The sequence below is a fragment of the Penicillium chermesinum genome, assembly GCF_028974085.1.
Source record: "Penicillium chermesinum strain IBT 19713 chromosome Unknown utg000005l:1.0-4115287.0:1.0-4118363.0, whole genome shotgun sequence".
NCBI classification, from domain to species: Eukaryota; Fungi; Ascomycota; class Eurotiomycetes; order Eurotiales; family Aspergillaceae; genus Penicillium; species Penicillium chermesinum.
The window spans coordinates 3,123,324-3,148,841 of NW_026695315.1; the positions used below are offsets into that span (position 1 = coordinate 3,123,324).

At 51.6% G+C, this 25,518-nt stretch overlaps 10 protein-coding genes across 10 annotated transcripts; 4 read left to right on the forward strand and 6 right to left on the reverse strand.

The window, feature by feature from the left end:
- Positions 1 to 249: 249 nt before the first annotated feature.
- N7468_007358 (tyrosine-protein phosphatase) lies at positions 250 to 1,195 on the reverse strand (the record flags this gene model as incomplete). The annotated part of the gene is made up of 2 exons (XM_058476654.1): positions 250 to 587; positions 697 to 1,195. The coding sequence occupies 2 exons, from the start codon at positions 1,193 to 1,195 to the stop codon at positions 250 to 252; spliced, it is 837 nt and encodes a 278-aa protein (XP_058329544.1).
- An 843-nt stretch (positions 1,196 to 2,038) lies between these two features.
- N7468_007359 (spherulation-specific family 4 protein) lies at positions 2,039 to 2,887 on the reverse strand (the record flags this gene model as incomplete). The annotated part of the gene is made up of 1 exon (XM_058476655.1): positions 2,039 to 2,887. One exon carries the CDS (start codon positions 2,885 to 2,887, stop codon positions 2,039 to 2,041), a length of 849 nt encoding a protein of 282 aa, XP_058329545.1.
- A 1,186-nt stretch (positions 2,888 to 4,073) lies between these two features.
- N7468_007360 (CCR4-NOT core ubiquitin-protein ligase subunit MOT2) lies at positions 4,074 to 9,729 on the reverse strand (the record flags this gene model as incomplete). The annotated part of the gene is made up of 6 exons (XM_058476656.1): positions 9,670 to 9,729; positions 9,331 to 9,408; positions 7,100 to 9,257; positions 4,725 to 6,309; positions 4,481 to 4,648; positions 4,074 to 4,439 (listed from the first exon to the last, which is right to left on the reverse strand). Exons 1-6 carry the CDS (start codon positions 9,680 to 9,682, stop codon positions 4,074 to 4,076), a joined length of 4,368 nt encoding a protein of 1,455 aa, XP_058329546.1. The 5' UTR covers positions 9,683 to 9,729.
- Positions 9,730 to 10,117: 388 nt separating this feature from the next.
- Positions 10,118 to 11,377, forward strand: N7468_007361 (complex I 30 kDa subunit family protein; the record flags this gene model as incomplete). Its single annotated transcript, XM_058476657.1, has 4 exons — positions 10,118 to 10,286; positions 10,354 to 10,646; positions 10,691 to 11,002; positions 11,315 to 11,377. The coding sequence occupies 4 exons, from the start codon at positions 10,118 to 10,120 to the stop codon at positions 11,375 to 11,377; spliced, it is 837 nt and encodes a 278-aa protein (XP_058329547.1).
- A 190-nt stretch (positions 11,378 to 11,567) lies between these two features.
- Positions 11,568 to 12,950, forward strand: N7468_007362 (BUD22 family protein; the record flags this gene model as incomplete). Its single annotated transcript, XM_058476658.1, has 3 exons — positions 11,568 to 11,816; positions 11,882 to 12,769; positions 12,798 to 12,950. The coding sequence occupies 3 exons, from the start codon at positions 11,568 to 11,570 to the stop codon at positions 12,948 to 12,950; spliced, it is 1,290 nt and encodes a 429-aa protein (XP_058329548.1).
- A 339-nt stretch (positions 12,951 to 13,289) lies between these two features.
- On the reverse strand, positions 13,290 to 16,114 carry N7468_007363 (Zn(II)2Cys6 transcription factor; the record flags this gene model as incomplete). The annotated part of the gene is made up of 7 exons (XM_058476659.1): positions 13,290 to 14,397; positions 14,449 to 14,622; positions 14,673 to 15,307; positions 15,364 to 15,449; positions 15,507 to 15,772; positions 15,832 to 15,963; positions 16,032 to 16,114. 7 exons carry the CDS (start codon positions 16,112 to 16,114, stop codon positions 13,290 to 13,292), a joined length of 2,484 nt encoding a protein of 827 aa, XP_058329549.1.
- Positions 16,115 to 16,710: 596 nt separating this feature from the next.
- Positions 16,711 to 17,763, reverse strand: N7468_007364 (putative proline utilization protein PrnX; the record flags this gene model as incomplete). The annotated part of the gene is made up of 1 exon (XM_058476660.1): positions 16,711 to 17,763. One exon carries the CDS (start codon positions 17,761 to 17,763, stop codon positions 16,711 to 16,713), a length of 1,053 nt encoding a protein of 350 aa, XP_058329550.1.
- A 485-nt stretch (positions 17,764 to 18,248) lies between these two features.
- On the reverse strand, positions 18,249 to 19,756 carry N7468_007365 (proline dehydrogenase family protein; the record flags this gene model as incomplete). The annotated part of the gene is made up of 2 exons (XM_058476661.1): positions 18,249 to 19,107; positions 19,176 to 19,756. The coding sequence occupies 2 exons, from the start codon at positions 19,754 to 19,756 to the stop codon at positions 18,249 to 18,251; spliced, it is 1,440 nt and encodes a 479-aa protein (XP_058329551.1).
- Positions 19,757 to 21,173: 1,417 nt separating this feature from the next.
- N7468_007366 (uncharacterized protein) lies at positions 21,174 to 23,109 on the forward strand (the record flags this gene model as incomplete). The annotated part of the gene is made up of 6 exons (XM_058476662.1): positions 21,174 to 21,381; positions 21,450 to 21,602; positions 21,654 to 21,666; positions 21,722 to 21,831; positions 21,888 to 22,690; positions 22,813 to 23,109. The coding sequence occupies 6 exons, from the start codon at positions 21,174 to 21,176 to the stop codon at positions 23,107 to 23,109; spliced, it is 1,584 nt and encodes a 527-aa protein (XP_058329552.1).
- A 494-nt stretch (positions 23,110 to 23,603) lies between these two features.
- On the forward strand, positions 23,604 to 25,497 carry prnC (delta-1-pyrroline-5-carboxylate dehydrogenase prnC; the record flags this gene model as incomplete). Its single annotated transcript, XM_058476663.1, has 4 exons — positions 23,604 to 23,735; positions 23,956 to 24,311; positions 24,415 to 24,658; positions 24,718 to 25,497. 4 exons carry the CDS (start codon positions 23,604 to 23,606, stop codon positions 25,495 to 25,497), a joined length of 1,512 nt encoding a protein of 503 aa, XP_058329553.1.
- Positions 25,498 to 25,518: the final 21 nt, after the last annotated feature.

Below are 25,518 nucleotides of genomic sequence, written 5' to 3' on the forward strand. Positions count from 1 at the left end.
TGACGTCGGCAGTGAGGGCGAGTTAAGCCTCGGACTAGGATGGAGATAACTTCACGCGCAACTCCCAGTCAAGAAGACAGCCCGATCGTTTCTTACCCTTCTTTACCCCGAGCCCCTTCGACGAAAACCATGAATTCCAAAGGAAGGCGCTCCATTCAAGTTTCGACGCATCCCCGATTCAGGGTCTCGACAACTGTATATTTCTGTCGTCTCTATGTTGCGTATCTAAATTACACTCTTTGAAAAATATCACGACTCTACCAGATTCTTGCGCATCTGCTCAACATCATCTGGGGTGAATCCAAGCGTGGTGATCAAGAAGAACTCAATCCCGCCATACTTGGCTTGAAAGGTGTCTAGAAATGTAGCCATGGCTTTGGCCGACACTCCACTGAGCTGGATCATCCCCATAGCCTCAGGGCTCAGATGGTCAGTCCCAGAGCCCATGGCGAGGGCCGCCGTTAGGTTTTCCCGTGCTTCCTCCAGGGCGACACGGGTGAACATGTAGTCGTCCACGATTTCCTCATGGCTATGACCAACGAGGAGTAAGATGAGAGCTGACACAACACCTGTTCGGTCTTTCCCGGCTATAGGAGCGTGTTAGAGATATCTCCACATGTCAAGGGGCGTGAGAGTCGTCGGAAAGTGCCACTCAAAGGCATGCAAAGGTATATCAGGTTGGACCGATCGACTCACCCGAACAATGGTAGATGAATGGATCGTTGGGCTCATCCCGGATATGGGTGAAAATATGGGTGAGAATCGGCTGCGAGGCATCGAGGATCCCCGTGTACATCTTCTCGAAGCCCGTGATCCCGTAGTCCTCTTTTGCAAAGTCGCGAAGATTGATGGACGCAGGTCTATGGCCATAAGGCTCCCATATTGTGACTGTCCCAGGTATGTCTGGGCTGGGCGCTCGCTCTCTTTCGCTGGAATTGCGGAGATCAAAGATTGTGGTGACACCTAAGTCTTTTGAAATGACTTCTTTGCCCTCGTCACTGATATCTGATAGATTCCCAGCGCGATATACGAAGCCTGGGCGTAGTTTAGTATCGTGACTCAAGTCACGAAAATTCGACACGCCTGGAACTGTAATAAAAGGAGGCAATGAAACGATCTTGGATCGAATTGAATCAGGGATGGCGGTCGTTAGATCCGTCCGTAACACATCCTGAACATTCTCTGCGTCTATCATGATCAAAAAGTTGCAAGTCAGAAATGTAGGAGACAGTCGTGTGCAAAAACATGTCGATGGTTCGAGTTCGAAGAAACCTTTTCAAGGGCATACATGAGGTGGACCCTGGGGATCCAGACCTCGACGGACGCTATGTCATAGTACCCATTAGCTTCCCTGAACGGAAAAGTCTGGCGGTGGTGGAGAGTCAGCGTGCAGCGGTGCCAATAGTCGATCAGGCGCTCGGGTAGCGATGTCATCGCATGGGAAAGGACGGTGGGGCCACGAGAACCGGAGCAAGATCCATCAGCCATGGCCATTCTTTTGCAGCTGCAAGGTATTTTTGAAATGAAATCGCATATGCAAAGGCAGCACATGTTTCTTGTCTCCATGGGTGTCTGCTTTAGATAGTGTGGATTGCTGCATCCCACAGCTGTGATTGACGGAAACCGACCCTCGGCGAGAGGCACTACGTCATTCATCCACTTTCAGCGCTAGTAGCAAGTTTCCACAGTCCGAGAATCGGATGGCATCATTGGCGATTTCTAATAAAAAGTCGGAGAACGTCTACGTCAATTTCAATTGGGAGTCTGGGAAATATAGATCTATTCAGTATCATACGATCTCTGTTATTTCATTTGCCAGGGACGAAGGATCTGCATAGACCCAAGCATGATGACAGTGTCTCAGGCAACTAGACGCAAACCGAATCGCAAGTCGTGCTAAGATCGGAGGATTTCGAGGTGCAAGGGTATACCAAAGACCAGCTTCTGGCTACACTAACACGAAAAGCATTCATAAAAGGGCCCGTCAACCATTCTGTTGACCGCGGCACTCCCGAGCCATCGTGCTACGGGGTGGTGTTTACGCTGCATCGACAAAGGCCTGGATGACCTTCTGAACACTAGCCACAGAAGAATAATCATCGTCATTGGTCAGATAAGCAGCGCCCAACCCCATCTGGGTAGCTTCTTTCACAACAGCATCGTAGTCGGCGGCGAGTGGGGCATTGTACAGAATGATAGCATCTTTGGAGTAATCAGCTTTCCCGGAGAAATGATCGGCTGGAGTAGACGAGATCCAGGTCGAGTACGTATTTTCAAACTCGACAATCAGATCCGCCGCGTCGAAGTATCCTTTCGCGGAGCCGGATTGGAGAGTAGTGCCGGGGTTGAAGACCACGAACCGCATGTTGCTTGATTTGGCCGTGCTGGAGATTTGCTGCATGTAGGAGATCTTCGCCTCATTGTTCTCGTTCGGAGCGTCGTCGAAGAATATGCCCGAGATGGTGATATTGCTGTTCTTGTATGAGGACCAGCCTTGGTAGATGGAGACATCGTTCTCAACATCGGAAACGTCGCGGGTAGTGAATTGAGTGTCGACATAACCCAGGGTTTGCACGTTCGAATAGTTGTTTAGCTTAGCAACGGCGGAGATATAACTCTCGTCAGGGTACTCTGAATACCGTAAAGTCAGATGCTTAAACCATGTGCTCTTGATTGGAGGATGGCTTTTACCTGAACTCCCGGGACCGCTGGAAGGATTGATAATCACCTGGAACTGGATGTTGGGATGCGCAGCAGCGGCATTGTAGACCGGGCCCCAGGTAGAGTCGTCCTCAGGCCAGACGTAAAGTGGGATCAAGATACTGGTGGACGAAACCATGGAAGCTATAGCGAGGGCACCACCCATCAGGGAAGAAAGAACACGCATTTTGGGCAATGTGAAACGACTATACGGCCTAGGAGACAAAGGGAAAATAGATTGAAGTCCCCAGAGTTTTTGAAATGTAGAAATAGAAAAGGAATGATGTTGGGAAGCCTCGTACTGCCAGCGGGTGACGCGACAGGGAGGCTTCCCGGATGCCTTATACTTCAACATCTTTTTCTCTTACATGTTCTGCCGCTGGAGACCTCCACACGTCCAAGAACTAGAAATGCAACAGCAAATCATGCCTTAAGGAGCGAGTGGATCGACGGCGCCAAAGGAATCTTGCTCAGCCCCAGGATGTGGAATGGAATGAGATGCGCGCCACACGTTTCATCAATCGCAGTAGAGATGGAAGGGCTGTAGGGCGTTCGAAACGGATTGACCGGGTGTACTCCGTGCATAATTTAATTTAGAAGCTTGACTGGTGACAGGCAGCTAATGCGGAAGGATGAAGGATTCGGTGCTAGCCAATGTTGATTCACACCGAAGCTGAAAGGGTTGAAAGGAGATGGCCGCTCTCGGACAATGTGAAGTAGATCGGCCACCCTCGAACAGCGTCAGTTCATGTTGACGGCGCGACACTCCTCCGACAGCTTGGCACCGCACAGAGAGTTGGCCCAAGTAGCAGACGTATCCGAAGAGCTTCAAGCCTAAGTGCGAACAAAGAGATACTGGGGCTCATGTCACAATTCGCCGAATCGAATAGCCCTACCCCACCCCCTTAATCTCGCACTGTTTCAGGTTTGGCACCCCGGAAGATTGAAGGGATACGATGTACGGTCCGTTTGTAAGATCACGCTCCTTGATTCTGGAACACAGCTCTTAAGGCTTGAGTCGGGGTTTCTAGGTTCGTACAGGGGTTTGGCGTAAAGCATCAATGACATCTTGCGGGGAAACAGACTACATGATTGAAGGGCGGAACGACCATTAAAAATAAGAATAAATACAGTGAATAATATTGGGCTCAAAGACTTGTTTAATCGTACAAAGGCAGGGTATTCTCCAATCCGTGGATGTTCGCTTCCCGCCTCATACTTCCCACTTCTCTTTTTCCACCTTGTATTCGTACAATATTCATCACGCTGCCTCCCCAAGTTCGCAAGATCTAACCTACAGTATTGGTTTGCGGATAGTCGAGCCAACCCGAGGACTCCAACTTACTTGTCCGTTCAAAGGCACGAGAAAGAACTTAGGCCTTGGGATCAGCAGTGGTGACAAGGGCCTGCTGTTGAATCTTCTTGTTACGGCGAAGAAGAGCGTTGAACTTCTTATCGATCAAATCCAACTCTTTGCGAGTACCCTCCAGATCCTTCTGGGATTTGGTGGCAAGCTCCTTGAGCTCCTCATCAGTCATAGCAGCCACATCGTCGAAGGAAGGGTTCAATCCAGGCACAGCGGAGGTACCAAGCATTTGTTTAGCTGTTGCCGCAGCAAAGGAGCGTACGGCAGCAGTAGTGGTATGCATAAGCTCAGCAGTCTGAGCCACCGCCCAGTCATGATTACGGGTGGTGTCTGCTTCCATTGCTGAAAGAACATTAGGCGGGACGAGGGAGTCCTGGGTATCAAGGGGCATATCAAGAGGGACAGAAGGAGAACTGTCCCTGTTCGGGGAGCCGCATCATCCACCCAACTGATTTTGTACTTTTCGGAAGCGGCAAAAAGGGCATCCAGACCCCCGTTGATATTGTTGGAATCATCTCCGAATACAAACGGCTCCGGAATCTCGCTTGTAGCTTTCTCAAGGGCCAGATACCGCTCTTCATCCTCTGGGTCCAGATGCCGTAGCACAGATCCGCGGGGGGGTGATAAAGCAGCGGGTCTTGAGGTGGTCAGTCCCGACGCGAATTGGCTCCCCACGGCGAAGAGCCTTTCGGTGTTCCTCGTTCAGCTCCGTAGGCAGCTTCCAAGAATCATAATCGCGAGCGGTGCATTTCATATCCGTGCGCTGACTCAAGTTGCCTGGGTGAAACAGGGAGCTTTTATTGATATCAAAATTCATAGAAGAGCGCATATCAGCAAGCAACTCATGCAAGGGCTTGGTCCTCTCCGAAAACAAATCCTTGATAGTTCGATTGGTTTCCTCTGCGTCCTTGAGCAGCTGCTGCATTGTATTGTGTGATTGCCAGGGTTCCATAGAGTCCTTCTGATCAGTAGGTTTCTCTACGGGCGCGGCCTTTGGTTCTTCACTTCGTTCAACCTTGGCTTGAGCATCGTCGTTCCCCTTGGGGTCAGGAGCAGGCTCTTCCTTCGGTTTGGATGTTTGAGAAGATTCAGCATTTAGTTCTGCGCTCTGAGGAGGCTCCTTCTCAGACTTCACAGGACTCGCCTTGTCAACGGGTGAGGGAGCTAAGACTGCTGGGTCCGAAGCAATGGAAGTTGCCTTCTTAGTTTTGCGCTTTCGACCGATGATGGGTGCCTGAACGGGCTCCTCAGAGGTAGCAGCAACCTCAGCTTTCTTCGCTTCGGCTTCCTTCGCTTTCTGGCGACGTTCCTTCTTGGCTTGGCTCTTTGTCATCGCACGCACTGGGGCGGACCCAATGCGGTTAGCAGGGGGTGGAGAGTTGGTACGAGACGCAGATGCGAAAGTATCAGCCTCCCAGCTCAGATCGCCAGGGGGACTATCTGGACGACTGGCTGAGGACAAACTTTGTCGGCGTGAGCCGTACTTCATTTGCCCGGTAGTGGATGTTGCGATGGATGGCGCTTTAGCCACTGGGGCAGCAGCATCGGGCTTGGGCGTTTCTACCACGCGCAGGATACGGGGCTGGCGAGGAGCGGAAGCATCAGAGAGTCGAGAAGCCGTTGTCAGTGGAGTATTAGGACGTGAGCTAATCGCCGAGACGGACCCTGGTCCCGGGGGAAACGTTCCAGGCGATTGCCCCTCCGACCTAGCAGACGGGCCATCCACAGCTGACGACGGCATCTGAGGGCCCACGGGGCTTGCCTTGGTGATCATAGGGCTCTCCGTCTTGAACACATCTTTCTCACCGGGAGCAGAAGCAGCAGTCAAGTCAAGCTTGGTATTCAACCTGGGCTTGCGCGTAGATTTGGCGACCGGAGAACCTAGTGAAATTTGAAATGCATCTTTCGATCGCAAGGAGGATCCAGTCCGCGTGTTTGTCTCCGGGCTTATTGAGCGAGACTGGGACGGGCTGCCTTCCCGAGAAAGCGCACTCAAGCCAGGAGGGAAAAGAGGCGCCGGGGAGGATGGCTTTGAAGGGTCTCTTTGCTGTTGAAACGCAGACGCAGGGTGTCCACGCGGCAGTGAAAGGCCGGGCGGAACAGACGGTGTCCCTGCACGGCCGCTGGCTTCATTGCTGATCTGAGACCTGAGAAAGCCAAAAGTATCCACTGACTGGTTTTCCTTGGATTGACTGCCCAAGGGAGGAAATTCTTCATCCACTTCAAATCCATGGTTAGCAAAGCTTCCCAAATAAAACATGGTGTGGATGGGGAATGTAGAGGCGAGGGGGACGCTTTCCAGGACGCGACGACGACCTATCATGACCGCAAAGACTCAAGGACCAGACAGACGGGAGGGCGCTAAAGACTATTTACATGAAGGGGAATGAGGTACAAAGATGAGAAGTTTGTCTATGCCAACAATAGCAGTGAGACGACTGGTTTCGAATAAAACCCTGTTCTGGTTGGCGATAGCAGGGCAGGGACGTCTTAACGTACATTATTCCGTGAAGAAGTCTATCCACGGTTTTCAAGACATTGTTCTCAAGGACGCTGTAGACAGCTCAATGTGAACATATGATGCAGATAAAGAAAAGAAGCAAGAACACCTGCCGCCGAGTATCCGGGGGGAATCCACCCACCCCGGTGACAAATAATATGTCCATGAGATGCAAATGAAAGGGAAAGGAAAAACAGGAAAGCAAATGGTAAGGTAAAACATGCATGAAGGGTAATGAATGGGAAAAAGTATCGAAGCAAATCATAATACGCCAAGTTCATGTCCTCCCGTCGTGTTGGTCAAAAGCCGTAAACGCGTTGAATAAGAGACAGCGAGAGGGAAATGCATTCCCAGTAACAACAGACCCGAAAAAAAAATCAAGGAGAGAAGGAGGCACAACTTCAGAGTAATTGATCTCTCATGAGCGTGTGGGACACGGCCATGACGAAGCGTATCAAACAAGAAGATGCAAGGAAAATCGTGGGAGAAAATATGCAATACGGGATGAAGGGGGAGCATCCCAAGATGATCACCAGCGGCTAAAATTGCCGCCGTAGACCATAGAGGGGTTGTACCCGCCTTGACCCTGGCTCCCATACAACGCCTGTCCAGCCGTAGCATTGGCACCGACTTGGTGCATCCTCGCTTGCAAAATGCTCGGGTCCGCAAGATCTACTACACCACCTCCACCGGAGGAAGTGTTAGCGTGTCTTTGCTTCTTCCCCTTCTTCTTCTGCTTCTGTGAGCCACCAGAGTCAGGCGTTGAACCTGCCTGGGGCCCATAGAAAGAGCTGAGAAGGCCGTTGACGGGATTCAGGGGGGGTGGGGTTTGGTGCTGTTGAAGAAAAGGGAACATAAACTCACGCTTAGAGGCGTCCTGGCCCTGCGCACTTCCAACACTCGTGGCACCACGGCCACGGAACAATTCACGCATCAACTCGGGGGTCGCATCTTGCTTTCCAATGCCAACATTAGCGTTCGCGGTGAAGCCATGACCCTGGGCGAACATTCCACCGCCGCTGATGGGTGGGGTCCCGGCGGTCTTCAGGCCTGGAGGTGGGCCCTGAACGCCGCTGGCATAAAAACCACTCGATAGAGCATGTTGCGGGCTTGGGGCTGTCAGGGGGTTCGGGGTTCCAGGCTGCATCTGACCGAGCATGCGTGCATTATTGAGATTTTTTGTGCTAGCATCTTGAGCAAATGAAAACCGAGAGGACTGTCGGCTCTGAGCTTGCAGGGCATTGTACTGCGCTAGCTGCCCCTGCAGCGCACTCTGTCGGGCCTGGGCGGCTTGATCTAAAGCGGCAGAGCTCATCGGATCGGACAACCCAGCCTGCTGGTTACCTGCTGATTTCAAGAGCATCAACTGCTGTTGCTGAAGGGGAGTTAAGCTACGACCAGCGGCCAAGTTTAACCCCTGGAATTGAATGCTAGATGCCGAGACAGGGGACCCGACTGTCGAATTGTCAGCAGTACCCTGTTGCGAAGGTGGTTGAATAGCACCATGTGATTCCCGACTTTGACTTCCTCTGGGAGGATTGACGTCTTCAGGCTCTCCACCAAGCTGCAGACTACCAGCCTCACGACTATCCTCCTCGGCGGCAGCATTTTGCAACAGCTCTTGCTCACGATTCAGACGCTCTTGTTCTGCGCTCTCCCGCATTGCCCGTCTTTTGAGGCCACCATATGGATCAAGCACAGACGCGAAATGCCCAATAGCTTTAACTTCATCATCAGATAGTTCACTAGCTGAGAACACAAACTTGAAGTCTGGAGATGTAAGGTTTTTCACAACGAGATCAAGAGGGCTGGTCAACCGAGAGCGAGGTTTCGTGGCTCGGGGCTCCGCACGACTTGTAGGTGACGGTGCCTCAGGCTGAGACACTCGTGATTCCTGGGCAATGGGTGAAGGACGCTCTGTGCGCTTCGCATCGTCGGCTAATGTGGAGACATTGACACTTGCTGGGCGTGGACTTTGAGACGCCTGGCTCCCCGTCAAGCTAGGCCGGCGGGCTTTGATTGTGACGTCCTTGTTTGCCCAGCTCGCGGAAGAAGGAAGAGCTGGGCCATCAGGAACCGCCGATCGACCGCTGACCGAGTCATCCTTGCTGGGTTGCCGACGCATAGTATGGGTGATAGGTTGTGCTGAGCGGGAAGGGATCGTGTTCGGAGTCTGCTGTCGCTGGCTTGAGAGGGTGTTCATGGATGAAAGATCGGACCGGCTATAGCTCTCGCTGTCCTCTCCGGTTTCGTGCAGGAATGTGCAGTTGCGGTTATTACACTGTTCGTTGCGAAGGAAAGATGAACAGTATTTAGTCGTTCCATATTGGGCCCTCAGAACACGATCACCATTCGGAGACCCGTCCACCGCAGCTATGCAAGTAGCAGCATCGGCCTTGCGCGAGAAGGTAACATAGACCCCGATCCCCTGGTGTTGATTGCCACCTGGCTTGGCTTTGCTCACTACGATCTTCTCAATGTCACCATACTGGCCGAAATATTCCTTCCCACGGAGTGTTTGCAACAGTTGGCTCTCATCACGGATGGTAGGATTGAGACCTATCACATAAACCAGGTTCTTTTGGACAACACGGACACCGGCGAGGTTCTTTCGGCTGGATGCTTCGATTTCTCGTTTCTCGGATTCCTTCTTCTTGGCGGCGGCGGCTTTGCGGTGCTTTAATGCCAGGTCTGCTTTGAATCTTTTTGCTCATTGTCAGTCAAGGTTCAGGTGAAGGTCACCCCACGTAGCCAGGTGACTTACTCCTCCGCGTCCGGAATCTTGTATTCGATGGTACTTTCATCGTACGGGCGCCGGCAGTTTGGGCATCGGCCTTCTTCGCTGTGGGTTTTGATATTGTTGTAACAAAATTGGCAGATCTAAGAGTGATAATTAGATCGATGGTCTTTCTCATAGGCGCGCAAAACATATATTGGCAAATTCTCATAATAAAGGGGCTGCAAAAGGACGGTGCATCGTACCTGATATCCACAAGGGCATGGCCTAAAGTTCTTGTCCGAAAGGTCGAACTCTTCGATGCAAAGAGGGCTTGAAAGGGTCAGTAGCCGTCTCCTGGTTTCACTAGGGAAAACTATCTCTTACCAGAACTCGTCATCGTCGTCGATGACAGAATCGATCTGTTGGCGACTAGACATGATCGCACTGTGGTATGGGATTATGGTAAGAGGCACACAAGAAACCCAACGCCGGAACCCAATCAAACAGTTGGGCACACGAGAGACGAAATGAGGAGGCGGTTCTTCAAGTTCGAAGGTCAAAATAACACGCGGGAAAGGAGATATTAGAAGGTGAGATTAGAGGGGAAAGCGCGGGGAAAGATCGAGGGGGTGCACGGTGAGGGTGAAAGAGGAAGGAAATTGAAGCGCGGCTTCATTTTGCTGGTATTACCCGATCGCGTTTAGCGCCGCGCGTGAGTTATGTCAGCGCACGTGACCATGAGGTTCAGCCAACCTCGATCCTCACAATCCGCCTTACGTGCCTTTCCCGAATTGCTCGTCCCCCTCTTCGCAGCCTTTCCTCTCCCACCACAATGGCTTCCGCTCGCTCCTTGATGCGTTTGGGCGCTGGTCGGTCAATGGCTTCGGCCACCCGCCCGGTCGCTGCGCGCGGATTCACCTCCTCCTCGCTGCAGTGTGCTGCGAAAGCTTCGACAGCGCCAGGGCCTGAGCCCCAGGATATGCGCCAGGCGCAACGGCCTCGTATGTATTTCTATAGGGTCAATTGGACTACTACAGTATTGGGCTAAACTGATCATGATCCCAATAGCCCAGGGGCCTCTCCGTGCCCCCGTCGTCAATCCCGTCGACAAATACCAAGACAAAGCCGAGGGCTTGCACAAGTACGGACAGTATATCATGTCTTGTCTCCCCAAATACGTCCAGCAGTTCACCGTCTGGAAAGACGAGCTCAGCGTTTACACCTCTCCCTCTGGAGTCATCCCTCTCATGAGCTTCCTCAAGAACCACACCTCCGCCGAATACACCCAGATTTCCGACATCACCGCAGTCGACTTCCCTACCCGTGACCAGCGTTTTGAGGTCGTCTACAACCTCCTCAGTGTCCGTTATAACTCCCGTATTCGCGTGAAGACCTACGCGACGAGGCCACCCCAGTCCCTAGTGTGACTGGTCTTTTCGAGGGTGCTCTTTGGTACGAGCGTGAGGTCTACGACATGTTCGGTGTGTTCTTCACCGGCCACCCCGATCTCCGCCGTATCATGACCGACTACGGTTTCGATGGTCACCCCCTGCGCAAGGACTTCCCCTTGACGGGTTATACCGAGCTGCGCTACGATGAAGAGAAGAAGCGCATTGTCATTGAGCCCCTTGAGCTCACGCAGGCCTTCCGTAACTTCGAGAGTGGTTCGACTGCCTGGGAGCCAGTCGGTAGTGGAAATGACAAGACCCCTGAGTCGGTATGTGTTTTCATAGCTCATATATGGGTCGAAATGGCCGCTTACCTTTTTCTTCCTACAGTTCAAATTGCCTATCTCCCAAACCGGAGCCAAAGGAGGAAGAAAAGAAATAGAAAGGGACTGTACGCGTATAACTTTTCTTTGTCATGTTTGTATGTACATATCGTTAATCGATGGGCTCCACCTTCCTTCTGTCAAACGATGCAGTGGTTTGAATTTTAATACACTCGGAGGGTAGTAGTAGTAGTATACAAAACGTAAAGCTTTTTTTTTTATGGCGAAGACCTAATGTATAATTAACTCCTTATTTAGCCCCCATCCACACCCACTACGACTTTGTTCGGAGCGGATAAAAACCAGGCCCCTCATAGTTAAGAATCGAAGCCCCCGGGCCTCTCAACCTGTTGTCCCTGCATGGGCGGAGAAGCTTGGCAAATCATTCCGCGGCAGAAAAAAAAAGTCGGGATCAAAAGCAACCAACTCCACATTGCACTTAGAGCTTGTGATATCTGTTTCTGCTTTTTATAACTCCTTCAAACCGTTATCTTCAACCGCATACGCCAAAATGCCGAAGCGTAAGCTCGCTGAGCTCAACGGCTCTGCGCGGCCAGACAACGACAAAGCCCGCAAGCTCTCGATGAAAGCCGTCCGGCTCGCGAACAAATTCGACCAAGGCGTACAACTCATTTCGAAGGCCCTGAAAACTGCGCGTGGATTTGAACGACAGAAGCTAAGTAGGCGAGAGAAAACTGCAAAGTCGCAAGATGACTCTGCGACCTTAACACGACTATCTGCCGAAGTGGAAGCGTTGAAAGTATGAAGCCCGCATTTTCTGATTATATTTCCCAGCCGTTAACTGACATCACTTTCGATTTATAGGGCCTTGACTACCAGATCACGTCGCAAAGATACCTCTTCAAGCAACTTTCTAAGACTAAGCGCATTGCAGAGGCGCCAGTGTTTAAGGAATTCGAGGGATCCAGGCACATCTCCACCGAGGGACCTAAGAGCACTGCCGAATCCAATATCCTCGGACGCCTGTTCAAATCGACCCCGGTCAAGAACGTATTGCCTAAGATCTTGGCTGAAATCCGGACATTACTTGGCATTTCAGACGTACCGACCGGAAAGCAGGACAAGACGTCCACTCGAAAAGATGCGATGTCAAAATCAACATCCGCCAAGAAGCAGAAAGAAACTTCTGCCTCAGACACTGGCGACGAAAATGATGCGCACCCTGCAGCTCCTAAGCGCAGGATGGATGTGGAGGGATCCGGCGAAGACGAGTCGGAAGACTTCGGAGATTTCGATGCGCGCCTAGCCTCAGGCTCAAACTCAGAAGATGACGATGATGAAGACAGTTCGAATCCACGAAAGCCAGTCACAGCCAATGACATCTCAGATTCAGTCTCGCGTTCCCCGTCCCCTACCTTCTCGGACGAGCAATCTCCTCCACCAAAGAAGGCCAAGGGAAGCAAAGAACCTGCACAACAGACGACATTCCTTCCATCGCTCATGATGGGCGGCTACTGGTCAGGCTCTGAGTCTGAAGCTACAGACGACGAACAGGCGGCTGGCCCTCCTAAACGCAAGAACCGCATGGGGCAGCAAGCTCGCCGTGCTCTGTGGGAGAAGAAGTACGGTGATAAAGCCAATCATATTCAGCAGGAGCAGAAAAAGCAACGGAAAAACAGGGACAGCGGATGGGATCTACGGCGGGGGGGCTACAGGAGACTCTCGAGGAGGACATCGTGGTGGACGGGGCGGGTACGGTGGCCACTCAGGGCGGCCCCAGAACCGGCCAGACAGTCAAGGTGGCCAGCGTGAGAAGCCCAAGGTCCATCACAAAGATAATACCGGGCCTTTGCACCCTTCATGGGAAGCCAAGAAGAAGCAAAAGGAGCAAGCTACCGCAACCTTCTCAGGAACAAAGGTTACTTTTGATTAGAGATAATCCCAAGGTTGCGGCTATTAGCATAGTTCGTTCAAGATACATAACGAATCGACGAAATTTTTAATATTAACCTCGAATGTTCCTGTTAAGCCTTTTTGCTGATCTTGAAAGAAGACCATTGGCCCATCCCTTGCATACTAGACTGAAACAATAGCCAAAATCCCGGTGAACCTCAAAATGACAAAGCTCTCCCATAGCACCCATGGACAATGCAACAAAATGACACCTATTCGTAGAGGGCAATTATATCTGAGGAAGGTAAGCCGAGAACAATGGTTCGACAATATCAGTCGCTTGAACGGAAACATCACAGGTGACAGGTCTACCAAATCATTAATTCATAAATTGCATCCAAGGCGAATCAGAGCTCCCGGGGGTCTTCAGCTCGCCACTTGTATTGCCAGGAGGCTGCAATTGAGCATCTGGCTCAAAGCAAGGAATAGCAGTAAATTCGCCCAGCTCTTGTGGGAAATTCGAAACGAAGTGATCGAAGCTGAAATTCGACAGATGTGGCAAAGAAAAGTTGTCCGGCACCGAAAACCCCTGAAGAGACATTTCATTTTGAATCAAGCCATCACTAGGCCTACTGGCAGTCGGAGAAATGCCATTTTCAGCCTGAGGTACTGCAGTCGACGGCGTTATAGGCATCCGTGATAGCATGTCATTGATTCCAGCAGAGCCCGGGGTATTACTGTTCAGACCTTGTGGGACAGCAACTTCATTACCTAGATAGGCTTCTTGCTGCTTAATGGATGCAGTTGCAGGGGACACGGGGCCGGTCTTCCAGAGCATCTCCCAACTCTTGAATCGGTCATAGGCAGACTCGGCAGAGCTACCATTGCTTTGAGATTGGTGCGACTCACTCCACAATTCCAAGCGGCGAATGGCGCGCTCGAGGGCTTCTATGACACTCACCGCCGAACGCGCAGAACCAACCCCCATGGACATGATTTTTATCAAGGAAATGCCTTGCTCGAGAGCAGCACCTAGTCTTTCAGTGCGTTTGGTTAGCCCTTGAGCGAGGATGACCAGCAGAGCTGCGCGACATGAGCTGAATTCAGTGAATGAAGCACGAGCAAGGCCCGTCTCGTCTCTCAGAAGCCGGCAAAGATCGATTATTTCAAGCGCAGCTTCGACACAATCAGTAATAAGTGTTGTACGGCTTTTAGACATTCCAGATGGTCCCTTGCCTGTCTGGGGTGGTTGGTGGAGACCCTTGATGTTGCTGAATAGAAACGGTCGCCCAATAAAAATCCTGGTCAAACAATAGTCGAGCTTCAGGTGCACATTAGATCGGAATAGTGGCCCTGCCGGGTTAAGGTCTCGGCAGTTGGTTTCTTCAGGCAGTGTGGACCACCATTCCACCAACTGTTTCCGTATGGAGAGTAATCGCTCGAGACATTCTTGTTGCTGCGCTTTGCGACATTTTCGTAAAGAGGATCTATCATAAACTGAGCCTACGCTCTTGTTACAGGATGCACGCGGTACTCACATTTCTGTAGACACTTGGCCAAGTTTTAGAGTCAGTGTGATCAATGTAACCATATTCGTATGGTTTGAAGATGGTTGGGAAGCCGGTACCAGCCCGGGAAAATCAACAGGGAACGGGGCATCGACATCTGTATCTGACAGCGATGCTGGTCTTCCATGTAAGATACTGATGCGCCTAATGCGGGGTTAGAATTTCACTTCGAGTCATGGCGTTTAAGAACTGACTTTTCAATCGTATATGCTGTCCAGAAGACTCGGTTGCGGGTCTCAACCATTTTCGGCGACAAACCCTCCCCGTGGTATCTTCGGTGCATTCCGTTCTGGATGGCAATTTTCAAGGCCAAGCCAAAATACGTGTAGCATAGGCCAGATGTATCAAGAGGAAGTAGGTATGTTCCTATCAATAGGCAAGCCTGGACACTCCGAATAGATGCCGTGGCAATAAGATCTGGCAACAGTTTTGAAGCGTATTGATAGAATGTCAGACCAACCTCATCCTCCGAAAAGTGATGGTCTTGGTTAGCGGAATAATCGGAAGGCAGGCGGTTGACTGGTTTGGCAGACTCCATATGGGCGAATTGCGTTCCCACTGCTAATACCATCAGAAGTGAGCATACCGCGCCAGAATCTTCGGAGGACAAGCTGGAAGGGCTAGTGTAACAGATATTCAATTTCTCAAATAGCCACTGTTCCTCAATATAGAAATTGTTGGTCTGGGCATATTTGAAGAATATTTGAACAAGGAACTCGGCGACATAACGAGGTGGAAGACAGGTTATCGACGACGATACTAGGGATGATCCGGATTGAAGCTGTGTAGCTCGCCATCGGTCCTCGAACAACTCCACTTCTGTGGACGCCTTTTGATGAGTTAATATACCTAAGCACTGTGCGGTTGATCGATTGAGTCACCTACCTCGGGTGCGGCAGTCTTCATCCACTCATCTATCTTACTTCGTATCTTCATCGAGAAGTTCAGGTACGAGAATTCCCCCGAGTATTCTGAGGAAACGCAAGTCAGTGCGGATCAAAACAAAAGTAATATGCGATGACACTCACGAGTGGAGTTATCCGGCAAGGCTTTGATTGTGAAATCTTCGTCATCGAGGGCCAGATCCTCAAGTTCGTTGTTATCGACCCTGGTGGACTGTGCATCCGACATCGAATCTCGATGCTTGCTCTTCAGATCTTCGGCGATCCGGCGCAGAGACTGGATGTCAAATGTAGCATTAGGAACATAATGAGAGATTATCTGCTCCATGCAATGTATCCGCTCTGCCTCTGCGATCTCATGTCGATTGAGAGACGCTGCTCGTTCCAGCAACCTACGGCATGTATTCCGTTAGCCCAAAGGACTCTGAATATGAAGTGAATTGGCACATACGAGACCGAAGTTGATCTGCGTTTCTCACCCGGTTCAATATGGGTAAAATTGCACTGTCGGCGGTAGCGTAGGCATCGGCGACATGGAACTCCGCCTTCGCATTTCTCCTTCACTCTGCGACAACCGTCACATCTACACGCGACCAATCGTGTTAGCAATATGCAGCGGTATAGAATCGAAGAGGAAATAGTGGAACACACGCTCGAACGGCTCGTTTTCGGTTTTCCTCTGCCACGCGCTGGCGTTTGTGCTGCGGAGCAGGTGATGAATTCGAATCATCCATGGGTGGTATCAACGGGGGCGAGGCGGGCTGAACATGATCTGAGGCAGCGGTGGTAAAGATTGGAGAATATGTCAATAACTGAAGGACCCAAACTCGCAATGTCCGCAAACTGCCCTGGATTAGTGAATTGTCGGGAGGAGAAACTGTGAACGGGAAATGAGTCGCACTTATCGGAGCGATAAAGCGCAGAGATTCCGGCCCGCACTCCAACTGCCCCCAAATCCGCTCCGCTCCGCCCTGAGTTTGGTTATCCATGGAACGGGTTTACTCGTAAAGAATACCTGACTTTGGTGATATGGAGAAAAGATTATTTGCTACTTAGAGAGTCAATACGTCTTTAAGCCACTCACGACTCGAAACGAATCATGTGTAATCTCAGGCGATTTGAATATACTTCGGAAGCACAAAGTGGCTGGGTCCTGCAATACTTCGATCTGACCGTGTCCAAATATGCTCTTTCAGAGTACTAGATTTCTCTATCACCACCGCTACCAAACCCAATAAAGTACTAGTACTATATAAGAGAACCCAAATCAATAAGTCTAAGATTATATGATCTTGAAATAGACTGAAAATAGCTTTCAACGCTTCCAAGGTTAAAACCCATCAACGTGCGTTCCAACGTTTTGCTCCTCTCCAATATCAAGCAAGGTCTTCCCCACAACCAGATCCATCAGACCCATCCCTACACACTTATAAATCACATTCTGCCCATCGGGAATCTGAATAGGCTCATCCGAACCCATCGAGCCCAGTAAATCACCCATTTCAATCAAATCACCCTCTGTCAACTTCGCCGTAATTAGTTCCCCTGCCTCCTCCAAACACGCAGCCTTACTATCCACATACACCTTCCCTCCACCCGAAAGCAGCGTCTCCGTATCAATCTCATGCATATGCGGCTTATACGACCCAATCAGCGAGATAAAGCGCTGCTTCGGCCTCGCCTGCAGAACCTCAAACCCAAAGTTCGGCTCCACGGACGGCGTACAACTGAAAATAACATCGCTGTCTCCCAGGTCCTGCCGAAGCCTCTGCTCATAATCCGCCGAGCCCTCTTTCGCGAAGCTCGTCAGGTTCAGCTGCGGATATCGCTGCCGCAGGTCGGCAAAAACACCCGCCTCCATCTCATCGAGGCGCTTGCGGCCGCGATTGATGAATGTAAGACGCTGGATTTGGTCCGGGTATAGCAGGAGGGCAAGCCGGGCGTGCCATTCAGCTTGGCGGCCGGAGCCCATGACTACGATGTTCGCCTTGCGGAGAGAGGCGCAGCGCGCGAAGAGGGTCATTGAGGCGAGGGCGGTGCGAAAGGCGGTTACCTCTGCTGCGGCGAGAAGGCCTCTCAGGCGGCCGTCTGGGGAGAAGATGTTGATTGTGCCTTGGATGCCGGCTTGCGAGACGGTGACTACTTTGACGGCGCTGCTGGAGGTGTCGGAGACGGGCATGAAGATGCAGGAGTTATCATCTTTTGTGGTGAAGACTGTTCGGAGAGGCTGGTGGATGAGCTTCTGGGAGTCTAGCACCCCGGGCTTGGACTCAGCGGAGTAGGCGATGAGCCCTTTCCCAAGCACATCGAGGAATTGGTGACATTGCTTTTGTGTCAAGCTCCGGAAGATGCCCGATACCACGGGCTCCGAGAGAATGTGCATTTCGAGATGTGCTGGAATTTGTGGTCGAATCTCAATGACAGAAAACCTGCCTAGTGAAGCTAATTTCCAGGCCAAAGTAACAAGTTGATGTGTTGAGGGTTCAGTAGAGCTGGGATTCGGAAGGCCCAAACGATAGCTTTACGAGGGGCAACGACTGACGGGAGCTCTAGCCTTGACCTGCCCAGCCCAGCCTAGTTTCCCGAACCTGTAGGCGGAGGACTCCGGCTGAGTATATCTACGTTATTCGTGGACATATAGGGATATTTATATAGTGTTTTTAATGTTTTGATTTTATTTTTTGATTTATCTTAGAATTATGAGTCATGAGTCGTCAACGCCGTCTATCCATACATCACAAGGGAAACACGCAAGATGAGCAAGAGAAAAAAAAACGAGAAAAGAAATAAAATGAAAACGAAAAAGACGCAATTATGCAGAGGTGAAGAAGGAAAGTAACTTTCCTCGAAAGGAGGAGCTAGGTATCGCTAATTGATTCCCCGAAACAGATTACGGCAACGACGTCGCAACTCAGCAAACATTGCAACTTGAGAATCCTTGGTGCGTCCTACAGCCTCGGTGTTCTCAATAGCGCGACGCAGCAGGAAGCCCATACACTCCTGCACTGAGCCCCAGGTCAAGAGCTTGAACACATTAGGTGCAGCCATGGGTGCCGCACCAACACTAGCTTTGGCAGTCTCAAAGCCCTGCAGGAGCTCACAGCTGACTTCGTCAGCCATGCCTTGAAGCTGCGCGTAACTCAGATCAACACCGAGGTCCTCGCCGCGGGTCGCTTGCTGGACGCGGATTGCATGGGCCTTTTGAACAGACTCGCGGTTGTGGGTGGCGATAATCACATTGACTGGGGGCAGCTCAGCAGTCTGGTCCTTCGCTGGGGCCGGGAGCATGGAGTTGTATTTCCTGGTCAGTAGAGCTTCGACGATCTCATCATAGCAACGGTCGGTCTCCTCCTTCTTAGCCCAAATCAAGTGACGAGGCTCGGTCTTCATGTAAGCACCACGGACAAGCTTCACACCAAGCGTGTATCCCTCGGCACGGGCAATCTCTAGATGCCGAGCCAGAGTAGCTGGGGTCGAGCGAAGATACGCTTGATAGGTTCCGTAAAATACCGCGCGACCCGGGGTTTGCGAGTTGCAGTATTTCTGGTATTTCATGATCCATCCCTCGATACCCGGTTGCACAGCTTGTTCTTCAGCATCTACCAACAAGCGGACGCCACGAGAGATGGCCAGGTCGCAAACCTTTTGGATTGACGTATCCATGAACTCGGTAGGGGCCGCTTGCTGTTGGAGGAGCTTGAGTGCATCCGTACCCATTCCAGTGAATCTGCTTGTTGTTAATGACCATGACTTCTACTCGTAGGAACCAAAAACCAAAAAAAAAAAAAACCTTACTTGAGTGCCACAAAGTCTCCCTCTTGGGCCATGTCGACAGTTCGCAAGGTACCGTCCAGCCACATCTGGATTTCGGCACGAGCCGCTTTAGCATCATACGTAGCATCTTGGTTCTCTCCAACCAGGACCTCGCGTGCATATCCCAGAAGGACGCCCCGACATCCCAAGCCCTTGATGTTCTGAATGGACCTTTGGACTTCGGTCTTATTCTCACCAGCGTTGAATTGCTTGTAGATGGTGTGTTTGACAAGGAAGTGCAAGAGAGGATTTTTTGAAACGTCCCAGAAGGCAGAGCGCGGATGAGCTAATAATGATAAAGTGTAGATGCAGGGCTTCAAGAGAAGAGGAGACGATGAGACGGACAGCACGAGGAGCGAACGGAGGACAGATGAGAGCGGGAGTTTGGCAAGCGGGGCTGTCAACGCCTTCCGTGACGTAGGATATTGAGACGGCGCGACAGGCTGCCAGAGGTTTGCGCCAGCGACAGAAGAGCGGGCATTCCCTGTGCCGCTTACCAGTCGAGAGGTGACATGGCCTTTGGCCGGCACGCGGGGTACCCGAATCGACCGAGCAGCTTTCATTTGATATGAATGTTAAAGTGTAGGGTGGACAGAATGTTCAGGGTTCCCAGAGGGAAAGAGGATTCGAGATTCCAAGGGTCCAAGGTCAGTTTAAACGCCCGTGGGAGAAGACGTAAGCCGGACTGAAAGAGGAAGATAAGGAACCAAAGATGATCTGTACAAATAAAGCATGACCATACTTCACTACTTGTGGCCACTGGGCCATGGCCCGGTGGCAAGCGCGATAACCGGTACGGGGTGCCTAGCTGCGTACTTCCAAGCTACCACGGGTAGATAACTTCCGTGAGTTCCTCCTTCTTTGCTCAGCTATAGTCAAAATCTCATTATTCATAGATTAATAGAATCTAGGATATCCCGGTCTATAGACCCACAAGCCGACCCTATTCAGGCGTAGACTGGCTGGGATCATTAGTCGGTAGCAGCATCATCCTGCATGAACGCATCATGTGGCCTCCTGCGAGGCAAGCTGGCTTGGCTTGTTCTTCGCGACTTCCAGATGTAAATCCAATCAGAAGCGAATCAGAAGCGACCAGTCGTGGACGACTTGGAAGGAGCGACTCGGACCGGTTTGATACTGCAGGCACGGGCCAGGTGACCGGGCCGGTCAACAGGCGGCGGTTATTGGCGGACGCGCTGCTCCCTCCACGCGATGCCTTTGATGCTATTTCCCCTAGCACGCAACTGCCTCCAGGGGTTGCCATCAGTTTCTGTTACTTAATTCCCCAGACAATCGAAAGAATCCCCCCATTGCCCCGGATAAGACCCCGTATTGGAGTACACATGTTTGCAAGTGGCGATAGAACGGGAACATCCCAAGTGGGTCCCCATCTGGGCGAGCAGAATTTGATGCGCCTTGGCTGGTCATCAGTTACCATGACAGAGTCGCTCGATAGCTGCCAAAGCATAGGGCTTGTTTCAATATCTGCATGATATTAGTCTTTGAGTGAGGGGAATAGACAAGTTGAACGCCAGCCGGTAGGAAGATTACTGAGGTCGAAATCTCATCATGAAGAATCCGCGACCCCTTGATGCCGCCGATCCCCAAAATGCCCACCGAGGGTCTCCACAGCGCGCTCCCTGGAGTTCTTTTTACAGTTTCCCACACAAATAATATGCTGGGACTGATAATGGGACCGCCTAGATAGAACTCGGGCTGCGGAGATTTTCCGTTCCCCGCAACCCACATATTGCCTGTGCGAGTTCTACTGATTTGGGCAGTGAATTTTAAGACTTTTCAAACATTCAAGATCCCTTTGCGGACTGACCTACCCGGACCCAGCTTTGGAACACAAGACCTTGGTGAAATCTACGCGCTGCGTCGGTCAATGGGCGAGACTGCGTTGTAAATTCTCCGTATTTGATCGTGCGCGTGAGTCTACACATCGCTTCTGGTTGATTGATGCGCGCCATTTCCACCATGGCCTCTGATTCAAAGGGGCTTGAGGAGGGCACATCGCTTCCCGTCTACGATGATGCCAAATCCATGCCCGGAGAGATGGAGGGGGTTGACGCGGAGACGCATCGTGGTTTGAGGTCGCGCCATATTCAATTCCTGGCCCTGGGTGGTTGCATTGGTACAGGTCTTTTTGTCGGAAGTGGTCAGACTTTGTCGACTGTTGGCCCAGGTAAGCCTTTCATAATCGGAGAACAAATTCATCGGCAACATTGACATGAGATTAACTTGCTGTGATAGCACCTTTACTCATGGGATACATTGCTATGTCAACTGTGGTGTACTTTGTCATGAACGTTCTGGGTGAAATGACCACGTACCTTCCAGTACGTGGTGTTTCGGTGCCTTATTTGATCAATCGCTTCACCGAGCCCAGTCTGGGCTTTGCTGTTGGTATGTTCCTTGACAGCCAAGTCCTCGACCAAAACTAACGAATCTCCATAGGATATAATTATTGGTAAACTCAGCCAGCACTCGTATACCGCCTCTCTTGCTGACCAACTGAACGACAGGTATTCCTTTTCCATGCTACTAGCGTCTGAAGTCACGGCAGCAGGCTTGATCGTTGAGTATTGGCCAAGCAGTGTCAGCGTCGGTGTATGGATCGCAATTGTACTCGTCGGTAAGCCAAGGTCTTCCTTTCCACGTCATATTATGAGGCTGACCAAGGACGATTAGTAATTCTATTCCTCAATATTGTCGCTGTGTCGTGGTATGGGGAAGCAGAGTTTTGGTTTGCTTCTCTGAAGATTATTGCCATCATTGGTCTGATAATTCTCGGCGTTGTTCTATTCTTTGGCGGAGGGCCTAATCATGATCGCCTCGGTTTCCGCTATTGGCAGCACCCAGGTGCCTTCAAAGAGCCATACCTCGTGTCGAACATTAATACCAGCCGCTTCCTTGCTTTCTGGACTGCGTTGATCAAGTCGGGATTTTCCTTCATCTTTTCCCCCGAGCTAATCACCACTGCGGCCGGAGAAGCCATCGCCCCGCGCCGCAACATCCCTAAGGCAACAAACCGGTTCATCTACCGTCTGTTCGCATTCTACGTTCTTGGGAGCTTGGTCATCGGTGTTACTGTGGCGTACAATGACAAGCATCTTCTTCAGGGGGTTGCAAGCGGTGGCTCGGGTGCCGGAGCGAGTCCATTTGTCATTGGGATTCAGAATGCCGGGATTAGCGGTCTAAACCATGTCATTAACGCTGCCATCTTGATCTCTGCCTGGTCAGCTGGCAACTCCTGGGTATACGCTGGGTCTCGTACCCTCTATTCGCTTGCCCGCGAGGGTCAAGCTCCCAAATTCTTCACGCGCTGTACCAAGAACGGTGTGCCCTATGCTGCGGTGCTGGTCACCTGGGCAATTGGTCTTCTTTCTTTCCTAAACCTTTCGAGCTCCGGTGCCAATGTGTTCTATTGGTTTACCAATATTACGACCGTCGGAGGTTTCATTTCATGGGTCCTCGTGGGAGTTGCTTATTTGGTAAGCGCCTCTGTATTTCGAACACCCGTTGACTCAAGGGCTAACCTTTTTCTAGCGGTTCCGAAGTGCCCTGAAATTCCACGGCCTTCTCGACTCCCTGCCTTTCAAAACCCCCCCTTCAGCCGTGGGGTACGTACTATTTTATGTTGATCGTCGGGGTGCTGGCTATCACCAACGGATACACGGTGTTCTTCCCCGGAGCTTTCACCGCATCTGACTTTTTGGTGTCTTACATCGTTTTTGCTATCTTCTTTGCCCTTTACTTTGGCCACAAAATCTGGTATCGAACGCCGTGGATGGTCCCGGCGGCCGATATTGACATCTTCTCCGGGAAAGAAGAGATTGATCGGCTGTGTGAATTCGACGAAGAAAGAGTGCCGCGTAACTGGCTCGAGCGCGTCTGGTGGTGGATTGCCTAGACTCCAATGAGATACGTGTTTTATAGAATGGGTTATTATGGGATAAGAGCTATCTAAGATATGTGCATATGGTTACTTGATATCAAATTTCATCCAACAACTCATCAACAAATCAGGCCAGATTCTATCTCTTATCCTGCCGTCAACGTACATCTAAACGTGTTGGGACCCGCATGGAGTAGCGGGTACATTCCAGGAAGACTTGGGGCCCACGGGTCCCAAGCGACCGCGCCAACCACCGCCAACCACCGCCGCCACTTCGATTCCGGCCCGGTAGGCCCCACCGGGACTCTTGCCGGCTGCGCTTGATTCGTGGGGGGGACCAGCTAGAAAGTACAGTCTACCTGGAGCTTGGAGAAAGAGCCCTCGCCGGTGATAGCCGGGTCATTTCATGTGTACCCCGCGTCTCCAACTTGGACCTCTTTTTCTACTGAGACTTCCGTCTTCAATATTCTCAACCTGGAAGTATCCGGTTTTTAGTCTAGCTTTCCAGAATGCAGTCTATCCTACGCGCCAGAGTGCAGCCCTTGCGGTGGCAGCACTTGACTTGCCGCATTCCTCCCGCTTCGCGTGCTCTGAACACCTACGCGAGCTTCAAAGTGCCACAGATCAGCAACGAGCCTAACGTGAGTCTACTGAACTCGGATGCGATCATTGGGGCAGCGTTAACATCCCGTAAAAACACTATGCTCCTGGATCTCCGGACCGAAAGGCTCTTGAACAAGCTCTTGCTTCTTTCAAACAAAAGGCTCCATTGTCGATTCCATTAGTGGTTTCAGGCAAACAGGTACGGCCTATTCTCGCCACGCCTAATGGGAATCCCGTACTAACCGTTAGTAGATCAAGAGTTCTCAAACGTTCACCCAAAGCAACCCCGCCTCCCATGCTCCTCTTGCGACCTATTCCCATGCATCCAAAGCCGATGTCGAGGCTGCTATTGACGCTGCTCTCGCTGCGCGCAAGTCATGGGCCGCGGCTCCGTTTGCAGAGCGTGCGAGCATTTTCCTCAAGGCCGCCGATCTCATCTCTACCAAGTACCGATACGATATTATGGCTCTGACGATGCACGGCCAGGGCAAGAACGCATGGCAGGCCGAGATTGATTCCGCGGCGGAGCTAATTGACTTCTTCCGCTTCGGTGTGAAGTATGCGGAGGAGCTGTATGCCCAGCAGCCCGCCCACCACTCCCCAGGCGTCTGGAAGTAAGTCATTTCGAGACGTGACGGAACTCCCTTGATTTCGATTCTAACATCCCCATAGCCGTCTTGAGTATCGCCCTCTCGAGGGGTTTGTCTACGCCATTAGCCCGTTCAACTTCACCGCTATCGGTGGGAATCTGGCCGGGGCACCTGCTCTGATGGGCAACGTTGTTCTATGGAAGCCCTCTCCATCCGCTATTGCCTCGAACTGGCTTGTCCACCAGATTCTCCTCGAGGCCGGCTTGCCCAAGAACGTCATTCAATTCGTGCCCGGTGACGCCGAGGAGGTCACCAGCACCGTGCTCAACCACCGCGAATTCGCCGCTCTACACTTCACCGGTAGCACAGACGTCTTCCGCAGCCTCTACGGCCAGATCTCCCAGGGGGTGGCGGACGGCAAATACCGCAGCTACCCCGCATTGTCGGCGAAACTGGCGGCAAGAACTTCCATCTTGTACACAAGTCTGCCGACGTGCGTAACGCGGTCGTTCAGACTGTGCGGGGCGCTTTCGAGTACCAGGGCCAGAAGTGCAGCGCTACCTCACGCGCATATGTCGCTGCCTCGATTGCGGACGACTTCATCGCACAGCTGACTGCGGAAGTCAAGCAGCTGCAGGTCGGTGAGCCCACCGACTTCTCGAACTTCTGTGGGCCCGTCATCCACGAAGGCTCGTTCAACAAGCTGGCGGGTGTCATTGATGAGGCGAAGAATGATCCCGAGCTCGAGCTTCTGGCCGGGGGTTCCTACGATTCCTCAAAGGGCTGGTACGTCCAGCCCACTGTGTACCGGACCTCTAACCCCGACCACCCTCTCCTCTCACGGGAGCTCTTCGGTCCCATCGTCGTCGTGCACGTGTACAACGACGCGACGGAGGCGGACTTCGTCAATATCTGCGAGAAGATCGATAGTACGGGCGTCTACGGATTAACGGGCTCGGTCTTTGCACAGGATCGCGAGGCTGTTCAGGTCGCTGATGAGCATCTCCGCAATGCCGCCGGCAACTTCTACATCAACTGCAAGAGCACTGGAGCTGTTGTTGGCCAGCAGCCGTTCGGTGGTGCTCGTGCCAGCGGGACCAACGATAAAGCTGGAAGCGCGAACCTGCTCTCCCGCTTTGTGAGCTTGCGCTCCGTGAAGGAGGAGTTTGTTCCCACTTACACTGTCGCCTATCCTAGCAATGCGAACTAAAAGATGAGCGCGATGAAAGGT